At 43.8% G+C, this 17,066-nt stretch overlaps 2 protein-coding genes across 9 annotated transcripts in view; one reads left to right on the top strand and one right to left on the bottom strand.

Moving 5' to 3' along the window:
* Window positions 1–17,066, bottom strand: part of PAK5 (p21 (RAC1) activated kinase 5) — a 323,333-nt gene that overhangs the window by 112,559 nt on the left and 193,708 nt on the right. The window lies entirely within an intron of this gene.
* LOC149918852 (dehydrogenase/reductase SDR family member 9-like) lies at window positions 2,580–15,274 on the top strand. 2 transcript variants are annotated; one of them, XM_090134824.1, is made up of 4 exons: window positions 2,580–2,976; window positions 12,603–12,722; window positions 13,289–13,392; window positions 13,878–15,274. In XM_090134824.1, exons 1-3 carry the CDS (start codon window positions 2,580–2,582, stop codon window positions 13,387–13,389), a joined length of 618 nt encoding a protein of 205 aa, XP_089990950.1. In that variant the 3' UTR covers window positions 13,390–13,392; window positions 13,878–15,274. The 2 variants fall into 2 exon arrangements, with proteins under 2 accessions (XP_089990950.1, XP_089990949.1); XM_090134823.1 differs by having other exon boundaries at window positions 13,289–15,274.

Raw genomic sequence — 17,066 nt, 5'->3', positions numbered from 1 at the left:
GGCAGGCCTGAGGTCCTGACTGTTCCCAGATGTTACAGAAGCAGAAAAAAAAAAACATTGCTAGCTTTGAAGGGTTTTCTTGACCCACAGTACTGCCTCTCATTTTAATGTTTACTCATAGATAGACTGAGATGAACCACTAAACAGAGAAATAATTCCCTTGACAAACAGGGCTGGGTTTTTTGGGTAGTGATGGTTTGGTTTTTTTTTTTTTTGGTGGTTCAGGTTGGCTGGGTGATTTTCATATTTTCAAATCAGAGAACTGCATTTCTGGGAAGGATCCGGAAGGTTCTCTCAGAAGGGTGGAAGTAATGTCATCCACCGCAAAGAGCGGCGGGCTCGGTCTGGCGGCGAACCGCTGACCGCAGAGGGGTCCCTGAGGGCCGCGGCCTCCCCTGGAGGAGGGAGGGAACAGCCGGGGCGCAGCTCCGCTCTCTGGGGCGGCCGGCAGGTGGCGCCATTGCACCGCCGGCGGCGCGGGGCAGCGCGGGGGTGGCGCCCCCGGGAAGTGAGCTCAAAGTGAGCTCAGCCTTCCGCTGCGGCCGCGGGAAGATTCAGGGAAAGAAATCACTGAAAAAAAATTCTTCATTTCTAAACAAAGTGCCAAGTACCGTTTTAGGTTTTTTTGTTTTGTTTTGTTTTTTGTGCAGAGAAAAAATGACTTCAGTCACAGCACACTCAAAATTCAGCACATTTTTGACCGGCCCTAAAGATAATCCTAGCAGTCTGCGACAGTTCTGCTCCCAGACGATCCATCTGCCTTGCACCCAAACACGAACTTCCCCAGCTGAACCAGACTGGCGTGCAGCACGGCAGCCTCGCGCCTACAGCGCTGGCGCCTGGGGGCCGGAGCATCCGAGGCCCAGCACGGGGAGGTGATATCCCTACCCGCCCAGCCTCACACAGCTCGGCTTCGCTGCCTTTTAGGCTCACCTTACAGCTTCCGTGTGCAAGGGGAGCGCAGAGGCTTTTAATGCCCAGTCAGTCAATCTAGCAGAGGGGGATGGGATGTGTGCCCGCAGCCTGGCGGCAGGGCAGGGGCTCTGCTTACTCAGCCCTGGGCAGCTTCCTTGGCTGCTCGCTCTTCTGGCACAAAGGGTTCAAAGATCTCCAGGAGCACCCAGTGGCAGAGATGAGTCCCCCAGTACGCACACGCTGCCATTTCTCTCTGCTTGTGAACCAATTAAAGCAAACTGGGCGTTTGCATCATTTGCCCACTTGAAAGAAAGCTCAGGGCATTTGTGTACGTGCTGGGTGGGGTGTGCAGGTTGGTTTTGGGATGCAGCTAGCTGCAACTCCATTACAAAAGCACTCGGAGCTGGATTGCTGTGATGCCGTGCTGCTACCAAGCTGTGAGATGGGACCTGCATGCTCACACAGAGAACAAACAAGAAGGACAAGTAAAGCATGTGTGGGTTGTGCTGACAGCCTGTCCCATGCGCCCAGTACCTTTCCAGTTTGAGTGGGGGATAAATACAACACCCACCTACACCGCAACACAGCCAGCAGTGGAAAACTTCTTGGTGATACCCCTTAAACTGATCCTCTTTAAAAACAGAAGGGGGAGAAAATAGAGATGCTGTTTCAAGAGCAGTTTCTGACACTGAGCTACCTCCACCCTGACCAGGATGGGAAAGGTCTTGCTTTCAGCCTCACTGGCTACCTCAGAAAAAGCAGGGAGAGCTGGTAGTCACGAAGCAACAAGCTCATATGGGAGCTTTTCTCCTGACCCTCTGTAAGCGGAGCCTGGTAGCAGCAGGATTTACCTTTGCCCTCCTTGTTCCTCAGCCTAGCAGTCTGTTTCTGCTGGTGCAGGGGCCCTGCTGCATCCTGTATGCCAAGGGCATTTCTCCACCACGGGGACATGCTCTGTATGGCACTGCTCTGCTTCCCACTCTGCCAGCACAAGGAGTAATGGTTCCCTGTCTGAAATCTGCCTTCAGTCAACAAAGCTCGTTCTCGAGCACCCAGCTTGTCTCTCTCATCCCTGATATGAATGAAGCCTTTCCAGGCTGACGCAGTCCCTGCAGGAACAGGAAGCTGTTCCTGGCACAGTGATACAGCGTTACAGGAAAGCAAGTGCTGGTGCCTGGGGGCAGCTTCCCATTCTGCATCCACCCAGGTCTTTTCCTACACTCACTGAAACTTCCTGCTTTGCAGCAGTAGCAAGAGCAGTTCATCTAAGAGAGCTGCAGCATGCTGAGCAGATGCAGGGATTATTTCTACTCCATGGCTTCCCAATGCCACACATATTACCTTAAGAAATCCCTCTAAACGTCACTAGGCACATGAGGAAATGCCCTTACAAAGTGAATCTGTGAATTTCACCCTAGTAGAGCAATCAAGTCACAGCAAAGCCAAGACAAACACAGCACTGTTCTCTCCTGAAAATATATGTGGTTTGGAAATCTCTGCTGTTGCCATATCCAAGGCAATGATTCATCCTCCCAGTGGGGTTTTGCCTTGCCTCCACATGTTTTGCAATGCTGCCCGACTTTATAACAGCGAGGCTGCACGCAGTGAATCCTTGCTAATTTCTCAGCTTGCCTGTGAGAGAGGTGGAGCTAATCCTTCTAACGATGATTTTCCTCTTTCACCACTTGGTCTTGCTGGCCACAGACTTATTTCTCGCAGTGATCCTTTCTTGCCTCCTTTATGCCTTCGCATTCATTTCCATCGCATTTTTGACCTGCTTCATTATCTTCTGGTCCTTCAGCATCGTGGAGAAGAACATTGACATAAAAGGGAGAGCAATTGTAATTCTTGTATCCAACAGCTCAATTGGGAGGACGTTTGCTAGGAACTTGGATAAAGCAGGTTTTAGGGTGTCTGCTGCACACTGGCCTCCTCAAGAGGAGGGAACAACTGCGAAAGAAGAGTGCTCTTCAAGAATGGAGGTAGCACAGCTCCACATGACAGATGATGAGTATCAGAAGACTATGAAAACCTTCATAGAAAGCCACTTATCCCTGAAAGGTAATTCTTAGGGCAAACTTGAAAATTGCACCTGATGTATGTATCAAAATGCTCAAGACTGTGAGATCATTGTGTTTTATCAGTGAATGAGGGAGGCAAAAATGCCTTAGGTAATGGGTTATAAGACTTAACTGCATTTCTTTTTTCTTGTGCAAAACAAAAATTTTGCCTTTTCAAGGGAAAGAGACTACTCTGGTGGCTGTGAAGGCCCCAGTGGCACCCAGCCCTTGGAGGAAGGCAAGGTAGGCCAAGGAACAAAGGGAGAAGGTCTCACCAAGGCAGAGAGGGCTGGACTCACCATGGGAGAAAACACAGGAATGAAAGGGGGGTGCAGAGACTTGGACGATGACCCAGGATGAAAGCAAGTGTCTGATTTTTAACCTCTTGTGGATTAAAAAAGCCTGAGGTTTCTCTTCTCTCTTTGTCTGCTGTGGGATTCATAAGAAATAGCCCAGTCAGAACTTTGGCTGGAAAGTTGGGACTATCTGAATACCACAGCTGCGATTTCTGTGAGAAAACAGGACTTAGAACAGCCATAGAGCCCTCCTGGGACTGCACAAGGGTAGTGTCCTACTGAGGAAACATCTGTAAGCACTCCATCTGGGGAGCATCACCCGTTCTTTCTAAGTGTGGGATGAGGGGTGCTGGTAGGCATGCTGCCTCTGGCCCTTGATGAATTAGCTGTGCTACCCACCAGTCTCTGTCCTCATGGATGTTGGTTTTATGCCACTTGGGAGTGACAGAAAATTAAGCTTTCACTGGGCTAAGTCTGGACTATAACCTCACTGCCCACAGGTCTGCGGGGTTTCAAGGTAAGAGGCCAACTCTCTCCTCCACCATACCTCCTAGCCAAGGTATGTCTAAGCAGTGAAGCTGTCTCACTGTTTCCCTGTACTGCTTCCTTCCTTCTCCAGCTTACCCATCCCTCTCTTCCTCACTCTTACTGTGGTTTCTCTGAATCTCCTCTTGAGGAATCCCCAAGGTAGCCTCCCTGCTTGCTAATGCTGAGCCAGAATCTCCAGGAGCACTCTTTCCACACCCCTGAGAAATGTTGAGACCCTTTGCATTGCTGCCCAACACTGGAAGTTTTCTTTGTGCTCCCAGGCTGTGCACAGGAAGGACGTGCTGCAACACAGAGTACACACCATGGAGCCTCCCCTACTGCAGGCACCCCACCAGAGACACGGTAGGGAACTCCATCCAATTCCTGCAGCCAGCTGCAGCTGTTGATGGCCCAACGGCACAGGTTATCTCCCATTGCTTTCTGCTCAGAAGCACACAGCAGACCAGAAGTGCCTGTGGTTGGATCCTGTAAATCATACTGGTAAAGCTTGCCTGAGTAGACAGGGCCTAAAAGCTCACAAAGCTGACCATCAGCATCAGCTCCTGCTCTGGAAAGCAGCAACTGAGACTTTGTTAACCAGTATAATTCCATGGGAGCTGGTGTGGTGATTTCTATGTGCCTGTACTGTTTTAACTACATGATGATCTGCCCCAATAATATCATAATATCTTTTTAAATTTGGGTTACTTTGATCATGGTGCTGGGTAAATAAAGGCTTTTGTAAGTCTTTTTTTTTTTTTTTTTTTAATCTTTATCGTAGAATCCATGAGGTTTTACTTTTAGGATCTCCTGCACTGTATTCACTTCATAGATGCAGATGTATTAAAATGTATTTACCATGTGCTGACCCAATTGCACAGCACATCAAAGGCCTGTGTCAGGAATTTAAGGAAAACAAGAAAGAACAAAACTTCAAACTTTTCTTAGTTTTCCTTGTTAGCGGTTTCAAGTGAGTGCTGGTATTTCTTCTGCAAGATTTGCTTTAATATTTTTGTCATGGGTTAAGTGAATCTGCCAGTACCTGACTGATAGCAAAGCAATTAAAACCAAACCAAAAGACTACATTGATAGGTCTCTACATACAAGACGACTTTGGTCAGCAGGATCTGGACGAGACGGCAGTTGGTACTGTGGGGCAAAGACAGGGAAGAACAATTTTGTAACTCTCTCCTTTTCAAGATTTCTCTTATGTGTTTTATTTATATAGAACTATCGGTTTCCAAAGGAAGGAATATTCATATTTGGTTTTGCAGTATATTTTTTAAATAACTTGTCCCCATGGGAAATCTTAACCACTACGATGAATTTTTTTAACATAAATGCAGCTGTTTTAGTGCAATATGTGTCACTTCCAAAGTGACACAATGAAGACAGAAACCCCTAATCACAGCTACTCCTAGAACTGAAGGCTTTTAACACCTGAAATCATCTAATTGTTACCCTAGTACAGGCCCACAGATCTAGGTAAGCTAACACCTTTATTTTGAGGTTGCAGTAACAATGTTTAAGGCATTATTAGCTATAAAAGTTTGTACAAGTAGCATAAGGATACAGAGAAATGCAAAACCTGCCCCCTTCCAAATTTATGATGTATGTTTTCTGATAGCTTAACTCGGTTTGTAAGAAGTCTTATATTTTTCTAGCATTTTAACTTTTGGTGCCTCTAGATGTTTACATTTTCTATGACTAGCAGGTCAAAGAGACAGGAGGGGAAACAGGAGCGAATGAGTCTTAATTGCTCACCTCCAGGAGCTGGGCTTATACTATCAAACATTGTGAGAGCTCTTGGCATTGCACCCAAGTGCTCAGGGATCAAGTTGCTTGAGAAACTGCTGCGCTGTACTGCTCTTCGGGCATGTTGCATGGAATTGCTGGCAGCCACTTCCCGACATTCAGGGTTGACTGCAGTGAGGGTGGGGCAGGACAGGAGGAAAAAAATGTGGAGATGGGCAAGACCCAACAGATGGCAACCTGACCAATGTGGGAAGAGTTCAGACAACTGGAGCACTAGGCTAATTAATTGCTGCAGTCTCAGTTGCTGCAGTACCCTGGAGTTCAGCTAATCAGACACACAAGCACAACAGACACTAGGCTAACTGAAGTTAGTATTTACTGCTTCATGCCCAAAGAATGACTGCCTTGAGCTTTGCAAAAAATCAATCAAGTAACCTTGCTTTCCCAGCTTGCATGGAGTCTGGCTCCTCACATTGAAGTGCTGAGACAAGAGAGAGTGGAGAAACTGCTGTTTCACATCTAGTTTCAGCCTACTCGTGTGTTAGACAATATTTGAACTGTATTTTTTCATTTGCTGCTCTGAAAAAACTTCTGCTATCTTGAAAGATTCCATCTCCTCCTTTTGGTGTCTTAAACTTCCTCAAGACTTCCTGTGTTCCAGGCTGCACTCCACCAGCTTTTATAACGTATGTAGGTCTGTGGATGGCCGCTGAAGTATATAGAGCAGCCAACATGGAAGAGTGTTTGAGGCCAGCTGTTCTCATCCCCAACATGCTGCTGGTAGTGGCTCCTAAGAACTCTTCCTAAGTCAGTCCAGGCGAGATCACCTGGATGATTTAATCAATTTAAATAGGCAGGTTTAGTTAATCCAGCTGATTGCTCTGAGGGCATCAACCATCGGTGGCAAGTATTGCCAATCCCGGACAATGAAGGGTGGCTCCAGATGCAGTTGCTTGCTCAACACTGTGTACTGATGCTGTCAGAAAAACAGAGCGCTGAATTATCAAGGCTTTTAGCAGCCCCATGGCCTACTGGACAGTCTCCATCTCTTCTAAAGGACAAGCTGTTCTTGCAGTTCTGTTCTGTACTAGATACTGGTGATAGGTGCACTCCTGGTACCTTTGTTTGCTTCATTTCCCTCAGCGTCCACTTACTTTAGTTAGTCATGCAGGTTAGTCCCTGGAGGCACTCTTGTGATTGAGAGACCAAGAAAGCGAGAGCCAACAGTGTGCCTCAATGGGAGGCAGACATTTGAGGCACTCCTTTGTGCACTGGAAGCACTGTACAAATTCTTTTGCTTCCTAAGGACTGCAGTGCAGTAGATCAGGTGGTTTGATTGGAAAGTAACACTTCCTCACTCACTTTTCCATGCTACATTTACCTCAAGATGAAAAGCTAGGCCATACAGTCATTCCTAAGCTCAGAAGGAAAACTGAGCTCTCTTTTGCAGAATTATAGCATGGCACAAGCAAGGGTGATGCACAACAACCGACCACTCCCACTCACCTCAGAGACAGATCAAACAGATGTGATAATCACTGAATCACTGACTGCACTAAACTACAAGAGAGTAGGAATTATAAATGAATAAGGTAGAGGAAATCATATACTCATGTAATTTTAAAGGGTGCTGCATTATTTAACTACACTCACCTACAACAACTGCAGGCCACCTTGGATAAACTGCTATTTTCCAGTCTGCAAGTGACTATGCTTGGAGCTGAGTCAAATGATTAGTTCTTATAGCTATGGTTTTGCACCTTTCATATAGGTTATCCAGAAGTCTTTGAAAAAACAGTTTGTAATGCATTGCCTTCTTACCTTTTGGAGATTTATCAAAACCAGAGAAGCACTTTACTAGAGAAGTAGCAATCAGAGCCATGCACCTACCTAGGCAGAAAAATCAGATCTCATTCTGAAACTATAGGTTGGAAGGGAGGAATTATTTATTATTGGAAGAAAGGCAGAAAAGGAACCTGTGCATCATCTATACTTGGTTTATTTTTTTCCTTCAAAAAGAAGCTATACATCAATAGCCGTGGATGTTTTGCAGGAGATCACTTTTCCTTCCCTCAAGTGCTTTTGTAATTCTCTTGTTTCAACAGACAACTTCTCTGCCAAGCACCCTTGGACATACACGTAAAAAACCACATGATTAAAGAGTTGCACAATCCAGAAATGCTGCAGTAACACTTCTCCATCTCCATCTCTTGCTCATTGCCAGCGGGCAGAGCCTGTTTGAGTTTGAAACCTCTGTGCCTCACACATCACATTTGCTGCTGCCAACCCTCTTGCCTGCTACTGCTGAACTGAACCACAGGACTGTGTGCCAGACAGGGCTGGTACTTAAGACCGGTGCAGAGTCCTCAGGACAGCACAGGATCACAGGCTGTAATCCTGTAATCCTAGCAGGAGTCAGTCTGATCAGCTAGTCTGACCTGCATTTTATAGGCCAGAGAACTTCATCAAGATTTCAGAAGAACAAAGCAGGCAGGCAGCCACACAGAAACATGCAAGCAAGGAAAGCGAGAGCTGAGCCATGAACTGTGGGTTCAGTTTGCTGTAGAATACAGCAGGTACCCAAGAGCCCTGCTGTGCACATCACTGCTTTGTTTATCGCTTCCTTGCTGCATAGAGGACTTCTGTTTGCAAGCCAAGATATTTAAGAATTAATTAAAAATGCATCTTCAGCTGCTCTATTTTCAAAACGGGTTATTTTATTTGCATGCATTCAGAGGGTGTTGCCACGTTCACTCCTAATACCAGCAATGTGTATATTCTATGAAAAGAGAATGAGGTAAAAGAGCCATATGCTGCCATTGCCTCTTTTTTTTTTTTTTTTTTTTTTCTTCCAAATAAGCTTTTTTCCAAATCTTATGTTTGCAGGTGGCAGGAACAAAAAAAAGATGATTTCAACAAACAACAACCAAACAAGCTCTGGTAGTTGCTTGTCTGCTTATGTTATACTGGCTCCTGAATTCTGCCAAAAGCCTCCTTTAGCATCCTAAAGCTGCACCCTCCTCATTTTGCCCCCATTTAGCTCAGGAAGTAGACCCCCATCATGTAAGTTTATTGTAAATTAAACCCCAGACAAGGGTTCCATTTCTAAGTTTCATCAATCACTAAGCCATACAAGGCTGAAGAATATTTTTAAAAATCACCAGTAGGGAATCTGCATTTATGAAATGTAGCTCTTGAAATCAACAAATGATACATTTTCATGCATTTGCAGTGGTAGGAATAGAGATGTATGGTAAAATAAAAGCAAAACTACCTAGGAAACTATTTCTTAATCACTTTTGCCCAACACTAAACTATGCTGGTCCCATGAATCATTTTTATTCATGTTTGTTAATATAACCTTTATGCTAATATAAGAGTGTCCCAAATGAGGACTTAACTTTGTACCAGTTTAGAAACAGAGCACTGCCATTCATTAACCAGAGTTGGACAGCTTCCAACTAGACAAATATTTTGGAAAAACACTAGGATTATAACTCAAGGAGTTGTATAGTTTTATTTCTCCCTTAGAATTAAGACCATTTGTCAGAAAGAGTATTTGCAAAGGGGAAAGGGAACCAAGTGAAAGAAGAGTTACTTTGAACTCTGTTTTCCTATGTTACAGCATGTAAAGATACATCTTAGAACTGCTGAGACTTGATTTAAATTTCATAGTAAGACAATGTACATAACAGTTGAATTGCTACACATGATAAATAAATGCTTCTTTGACACACACAAATAAGTTATATTTTAATTACAGAGCTTTGGAGTAGATTATTTTAACTCTTGAAGCTCTCTATCCAACTGGCAGACTGCCTTTGCAATACTTATGCTGCAAACTCCCAGGTAACTCAGAAGAAACATGTTCAGTAAGAAAAGATGGACAGGAACAAATCCATACTTCCTTGCTGCAGCAGGAAGGACTTGGCTGGTCCCACAGTCAGCTCAGCCATAGCAGCTTTGCTGTGGCACTGAATTGTGGTACTGAAGTTCTAAAGATTCTAGCATAGAGCCAATTTCACCTCAGGTAGATTGACTTAGTGATAGTGTCTCCAAGAGAATTGCACCAGATTAGATCAGCAGTATTCTGCCATCAGAAGTTAAAATCAACTGTTTTTCAGGTTTACTGTATTATAAATACATACGGTAAAAACCTTGTAGACTTGTTGCTGTGTTGTAGCTGGTCAGTTGATTTTTTATGAAGAAACTGTCCAAGAAACAGATCCCTCTTTTTGTTCTTGGGCAACTTGTTCTAGTTTCTGGGACTGCATTTATCATCCAGAACCATTCACCACCTTGATTTGGTCAAGCAGTTTGAAACTGCTCTCTGAAGTCTCAGCTGTTTTTCAGGACATGAAATTATCCTCCCTGACAGCTACACCAGGTAACGCTCGCTTCTAAACACAGACTAGATGAAGTTCACTTTTTAATACAACAGACTGATGAACCATAAACAATAATTGTAGCTCCTCCTGTAAAAAACCTTGGCAGCAGAGAGCTCTCCCCAGTGATTAAAACCCACATTTATATTTAAGTCTGACCATCAAAGGAATACAAGCATGAGCTTTCCCCATATATCTCTATGACGTTGTTCAGTTCCATCTTGCCATGTCCAAAATGTAGAAACATAATGCATGCATTGCACATGTCCATTTAAGCCTTGGAGTTGTGCCAAAAAGCACGCAAACAAACACCCTACCAACCAAAAACCACCCTAGTTTTTATATATTTCTTTCTTTTACTTTTAATTTTTCTAACTCTCCATATCCATCTAGCATTGGAATTGCCCTTTTACTGTTACAGGGTAAGTATCTGTTCCCCACTAAAGCCTTGTTTCCCCCACTCCTATTTTGGTAGTTGTCAAACTAATCACAATAGCACTGATATAAAGCAAAAGCTCCAATCAAGTCTGTATGGGAACTGCTGAGTCATGGCCTGAACCTCTGATTGACCACCTGAGGCGAGCAATGAGTCAGCCCTGGGAGCACAGGTGAAAGCAATTCATCTGTGCTGCAGGAAGGGGTGGAGCCTGGCTGCACCTCTCTTAGACCCATTTAAGAGCTGATGGTAAGAAAGGCCATACTGGATAAGATCAAAGGTTTGTATAGCTTAGTGTCTGGCATTTAATGTGACTAGAAAAGGACAGAATGGAAGATAAAACTTTATGCAGTTATTTCTCCCCAGTTCTCTCCTAGCCTTCTCAGCTCAGACAAGGCCACATTTTCCACACTGGTGGAAAATTCCCAACCAGTTCCAGTATCTATACATACAGTGTGACTGATTTACAGCTTGTAAAGAGAGGGACAATTCCCTTCTTCCCCATTCCTTCAATAATAGAGAGCTTCAATGTTATTTATAAAATGCACAGAAAATAAAAATGGAGGCAGACAGATGAGAATCAGTGACATACTCTTAAAAAAAAAAAAAAATGACCCCAAAGTCCCCAATTTATATGCTGGAAAGAGAGTTGGCAAGGGAGATGTTTCCTTCATCCACCTGCTCTCTGTGCTTCCCTTTAGACCTCTCATACGGATATTTTATTCATGCTCCCAGCTCTGGGGCACAGGTTGCATCTTTGTCAGTTGTGTTGTCTTTCAGTCTGATGTGAAACAAGGTAATGCGGTTAAAATATGGGAGTGGGTAAAATAAGACTAAGTCTTATTGCAGTTTTCTGAGAAGTAGAGAGGCGAAGTGCTGAGCAGAAAGGATGGTGGACAAGATAAGTCTTTCTGCCCATTCCCACAGGGGTGCACCATGGGCCACAGTTAGCTCAAGCACAATTAAAATACATCTGGCAACACACTTTATCAACCAGGTACAATAACTGAGATATGATAACAATGATATATGAGTGGAGTAATAAGTAGAACAGTGGTATGGACAGTTTGGCACAGGACAGATGTGAATCAAGTGTGTTCAGACTAAGTCACATTCTTCAGGGCAAGCATTACAGGTATGAATGCACAGGTAACAAGAGACCAGTATATGTTTTGTTCTAGCTTTCTAATATCTTTACAGGTCTCAGCAAACATGGCAGAGAGAAGGCCAATGGCTGGCACAGAAACTTATCCAGAGGTTTCCTTGGGTTCTTCCTAGGATGCAAGGGCAGTACTTTCCTCAAATCCTTTTTCCAGCTCTCTTTCCTTACAGCAAGACTCTCTCCTCAACTGTCTGATTAGCACCACCCTTTCCCTAATATACACTGTCTGCAGACAACTAAGAGCAGACACCAGGTTTAAAGGCTCCCTTAAGTAGACACTACACTCTTATGGATCAGCCTTTTGTTGCTCTGTATTGCAACTAGGTAAGCAGATAAATGTCACCTCTCAAAGATTATTCACTGTACCACAAACAGGCCCCAATCCAATTTGTTTGCCTTGTGAAGGAGAAAACCTTAACCTGAATTTGTCCCTTGAGATGTTCGGATGCGATAACTTACCATTACAAAGGGAGTAAGTGCCTTAAAGGGAGCAAGTCCCAGCAAGTGATGGTTTCTAATAAATACCATCTGATTTTTTCCTTCAGTATTTCTTGGAAAGTACTTTACTTTCTTTAATTCTAAGAAAAAAAAAAAAGAGAGAAAAAGCTAATGTTTGTCTGGTCATAAAATTGTTGTGAACGTGTACAAATAATCTGATGTCACTACATTTTGCTGCACCTTTGAAATGTATTAGGTTCATACAGTTAATTTTCTCCTATTTAATCTTCTGGGCCTCCTTGTAGAACTGACCAAAAAAAAATCATAAAAACAATTTCAGCTTGCCAAAAAAAAAAAAAGAAAAAGATTCTGAATTCTGGTGTTCCAATGGGACCTGTAATAAGAAATCCTGATGGGTGTGGGAATGAATAACGGTCTTTCGACCATCACTATTTCTAATAAGTCTTGCAAAATACGGCCTCCCTCATCCCTGGCATGGATGGATACTATAGAGGTCATTACATTCAGATTTCTAATTAGGAGTAATTTAAAGTAGCAATATTTAATGTTGTAATTCAGGAATTAGCTGTATGAGGAAACTTAGCTCATACCCTGTTAATTTGGCAGGCATGTATGGGCTGATGAAGAAGCCATCACTCCTGATATGGGAAGAAGAGGAACCAGACACATGCAGGTTACCTGAGAGAAGAACCCCTCATAAATGGAAGAAGGCTTTCAGGGTTCCAGGTAGGAACCACTTGTAGCAGCTGAGTATAATCAGATTACTGCATTTCTCTAGAAATGTCTAGATGAGGGAGAAAATATCTTTAAAGTGTTTCATCAATAAGTTTTTGTTTTTATTTTTCCTTTATATCTTCTAAAAACTGTTTATGTGTCATTGAATGTTTGGTATCTTCTAAAACAAAGCCCATTTTCCTTGGCCAACACAGTAGGGAAGGAGGTGTGAGGCAGCATCCATAAAGGCCTGTTAACCCTCTGCTGCTGCTTTCCTTTGCTCTGGTTGCATTGGAGGGGCACAGTGCAGAGCTGTGCAGTGCAGATGGAGCTTAGCGTGAGCAGCCCTTTCCCACCTGAGCCCTTGCCCTGTCCCTACAGCCCCCATAAAAAGGGAACTGTAGTAAGAGGGGCATGGGAGAGCAGTGTCTCTGTGGTTTGTTTGGCTCTGATAATCCAAAGCCCATAAAGGCTGGAAATGCTTTTCAGGATGGGATTTTTTTGATAGATTAAGATTTCCTTTCACTGTTGAGCTTGTGGTTGAAATTGCAGGTTGGTAAAAACTTTTCTATTTGCAGCCCTCTGCATCACAGCCCTCTTTTGCCCACTGAACTGTGCCCTGACTTTCCTGAAGAAGAGAGTTCTGCAGCCCTATATGCTCCTGAAGTCCAAAAACTGAGAGGTGAGATAGCACACTCAATGGCTTAACTACACACACCTGACAGAGCCAAGCAGCATGTCCTGCATGGCCAGCTTAGCCCTGCTGGGATGGGGCAAGGTCCAGAAGAAAGCTAGTGATGGAGACAGACTGCCAAGTATCCTGGCTGGTTAGTCTGTTATTTCCCTGGAAAAAGGGGAAGGGCCCTTGGCCCTCCATCTACAGCTCTACCATCAAGTGCCTAGTTTTCAGCAGCGATCTTTGCTTTAATATTCCTGAGTTTCGGCTCAAGGCTATGAAGCATGCTGTGGATGATGTGTTGAACATTAGGTGGAACTGAAGTCTATTCCTCCCACTACAACACACTCACCAGTGGCTGCTGTGGTGGCAACAACACAGTGCAGGTGTGATGAGGGAAGGAATGCAGTAAAATGGCATCATCTGAATGAAGTTATATGAAACAACTGAATAGCACTAAGGAACTACAACTATCCTATATTTTTCAGCAGGGAAGGAATCCCATGGAGCAACATGTTAATATTCTAATGTCACAAAAAGAAGATGCTACAGGAAGGAGCACAGCTGGGATCAAAAATGAGGGAGAACATGAGTAGTGACTTAAGTCACAAGACAATGAAAAACTGCAGATGAAGACAGAAAGCAAATTCTGAGCTGTGATGCAGGTCTCTAACTCACTTTCAAGTCTAACGTGTAAGCAAGAGGACCCTGATGTTTGGGGTTATATGTTACAATGCTGCACTGTACTCACTGGGATACACACAGAAAGAAGAAAAAACAGCATGAGGTAAAAGAAAATGAAGGAATAATTTTTCTGAGAAGAAAAAAGCAAGGGCTTAGCTTTCTTCATCTGAAGCCATGACTTAAAACTATCTGACTGATGGTAAGAGGTGCCATCCACCCAGGAGCTGGATCCAGAGAGAAAAGGGAAAGCTTTCAGAACAGCTTCTATAAGGCATTAAATCAGCTTGATATCCAGCCAGATTGGAAACAAGTATTTTAATTCCAGAATGTCACACAGCACTGGGAGAGAAACATGCTAAAGCAGAAAATTTCTGAATGAACACCTTGTGGTTTTCAGTTTATATATTTGACAAGCATCTTGTTATACTAATAACACCAATACCACTTCTGCAGAATGTTCCAGGAAAGGTGTCCCTTAGCCAGAACCCAGTTTGAGCCAGGACTCTCAACTCAGTGTGTCATTCCATTCTGTGCATGCTACCTTGTGCAATTTCAGCTGATAGACATCATTTTCTCTCCCAAACTACCACAGAGGACTTGTGTGGGCTACCACCTGTCTATTGCTTTTCCCTCTCAAAGTGTCCTTCACTCAAAGGCCAACATCTACCTGTGTACACAGCAGTCTCCACTGTCTGAACCTAGAGACATTGTATGAACGAAGCTCCCAAGGACTCCACTGGAAATTTTGCTTGCCCAAGGATGTAAGGATGGTCCCAGTGCACTGGAATGCAGAGAGCTACTGCATACAGGCATGAAATTGTGACTGAGAGGAAATACCACCACAAGATAAACTATAATGTAACTGCACTTAAAAGTGTGTTTAGAATAAATTTGCTATATCCAACTAACACTGAATTTACAAACTGAAGTTCTGAGATTCCTGAAGCTGACCCAGGGATCTGAGTGCCTGATTGCTTTTAATTTGAGTGGTAATGAGAGATTTCAATTCCTTAAACCAATGTTTTAGCACTAATGCATGTGTTAATTGTGAATCTATGACTGATGCTCTTTCTTCCTTGATGTTTGTATTCCTATTAAAAAAAAACCCAACACTAAGACAGTGTTCCCTGGTTGAATACTTGTCAACATTGTCATTTGCTCACTAGCACTCTCCCTCAATTTTTTTCAGGCCCTTTTCTCAAGGTGTTCCTCCTGGAGCAGAGGTTAGCCACACAGCTAGCTCCAATAAGGCAGAGCCCAGCATGCAGGTGCTACTCACCTCCAGACAGTGCCTGGAAGGTGTTTCAAATAGCCATGGCTTTCCAAGTGAGAAATGTCCCCATACGTGCTTACAGTCTTCCAGAAAAGAAAAACAGAAGGGGAGGAGTAAGAGAAAAGAGAGGACAGGGAAGCAGTATAATAATGATTAGCATAATGGGATTTGCTATTCTTGTTAATAGTTTAATCAATAAACATTTACTGAACCCCCTCATGAGCTTGCCACGATCAAAGTGCTTTATATTTAGCTTAGCTCTTGTAAGCCCTGGTTAGCACTGTCTGCATCTCTGCTGCCCACTTAGGCAACAAAAAAGCCAGGAATGAAGCCTGGCACTGGGACCTGCATTTCCTGACACCTAAAAACCCCACCATGCGTAAGTGTTATTTCCTCAGCCACATGTGTGCTGGCTGTGCTGCATTTGCCAGACACGATACAGAATAGACAGATTTCAGTGTTTGTGGGACTTGCTGTGTGTGTGCAAGTGAAGTACAGACATGCTGTGCTCCAAGGCACCACTTGCTCCACCTCTACCCTTGGAGCTATGCATGCCTCTCACCTGTGCTGGAGGTCACCCAACACTCCTACAGCTTTGCGGATGACACACAGTTGGATCTTGCACTTCTCATACAGTCTTTACTTGAGGAAATCACTTAGCAGCAGCCCCTGCTTTGTGAGTTCATTGACTAGTTGCTGAATACATACAAGACACAAAAGCAGACAGACACAGAGGGATGGGGCAGGATGCTGGTGGCAGGGTGGAACAATACCGGTCCCACAGAGCTGATGGAGTAAGGGTGGAGGTGCCATAATAGCTTTGTTGGGTTTTGTCCTAGAGCAGTTATAACTGCTACTTTGTACCTGATCGTTTATGATATATTACGCTATGTTCTGCAATATGATACCAATATGTTCTGTGGAACCCCAGGCCTTCCTTACAATCCTATCATTCAGTTAGATTTTAGGCAGAGAGGGAGAAAAATTGACTTAAGTATTGCTTTCATGTCTCTAAAAAAATGATGCTAAAAGCATGTAAAACCATCCTGTTGGTTTACCACTATACAGCTAATTTAAATTGGCTTTGAAATAAGCTGAGAGCATCTCCAAATTGATGACTGCAAAGTGCGGGTGGGATGGGTGCTATACTAACAAGACACCCACAGCCCTACAAGGCAGATTTCCCAGCAGAGCACTTTTCCCCATTGCAGAGTTAGAGGGAGGGGGACACCTCATGCCTCCTCAAGCCTGTCCCCAGTGACCTCAGAAGAGGGGAAGTTGTGCCATTTAGAGATGCTGGTCTCTGAGCAGACACGCACTGCTGTAACAGAAAATGCCACAGGCAGCATCTGTCCAAGGAGCCAGGATGCCATGTTCCAGAACACGGGAACACTGAGATATGTAGTCACAAGATTAGTTGGCTGTAATGCATCCAATTTATTTTGGCACTTCCAAGGGGAAAAAAAAAATAGCAAAAACAGTTGCAGGTGATACTGTTGTATCAGCACTGAAAAGCATGGAAAAATACAACTGCAAGAAATCTTGGGATGTATTATTTTAATTTTACTGTTTTGGAGATAAGAGGGGGAAATAGCACCTTTCCAGTGTGTCACTTAGGTGCACTTTGTGCTGCACAGTACCACAGGTCAAATCATTCCCAAGGCGAGGCCTAAAAGACTTTAAGCTCCTTGCCACAAAAATATATTCAAAGAGAAGCAAATGC

Source organism: Phasianus colchicus, chromosome 2, assembly GCF_987193195.1.
Source record: "Phasianus colchicus chromosome 2, bPhaCol1.hap1.1, whole genome shotgun sequence".
Taxonomy (NCBI): Eukaryota; Metazoa; Chordata; class Aves; order Galliformes; family Phasianidae; genus Phasianus; species Phasianus colchicus.
The sequence above is the reverse complement of the archived record's forward strand: the minus strand, read 5'-3'. Positions and strand labels throughout refer to the sequence as shown.

Coding starts and splice junctions, on each gene's coding strand:
- LOC149918852 (XM_090134824.1), top strand. CDS start 2,580: ATGATTTTCCTCTTTCACCACTTGGTCTTGCTGGCCACAGACTTATTT. Junction 2,977..12,602: donor AAGCCACTTATCCCTGAAAG/GTAATTCTTAGG, acceptor TTAATTTGGCAG/GCATGTATGGGCTGATGAAG. Junction 12,723..13,288: donor GAAGGCTTTCAGGGTTCCAG/GTAGGAACCACT, acceptor TTCTATTTGCAG/CCCTCTGCATCACAGCCCTC.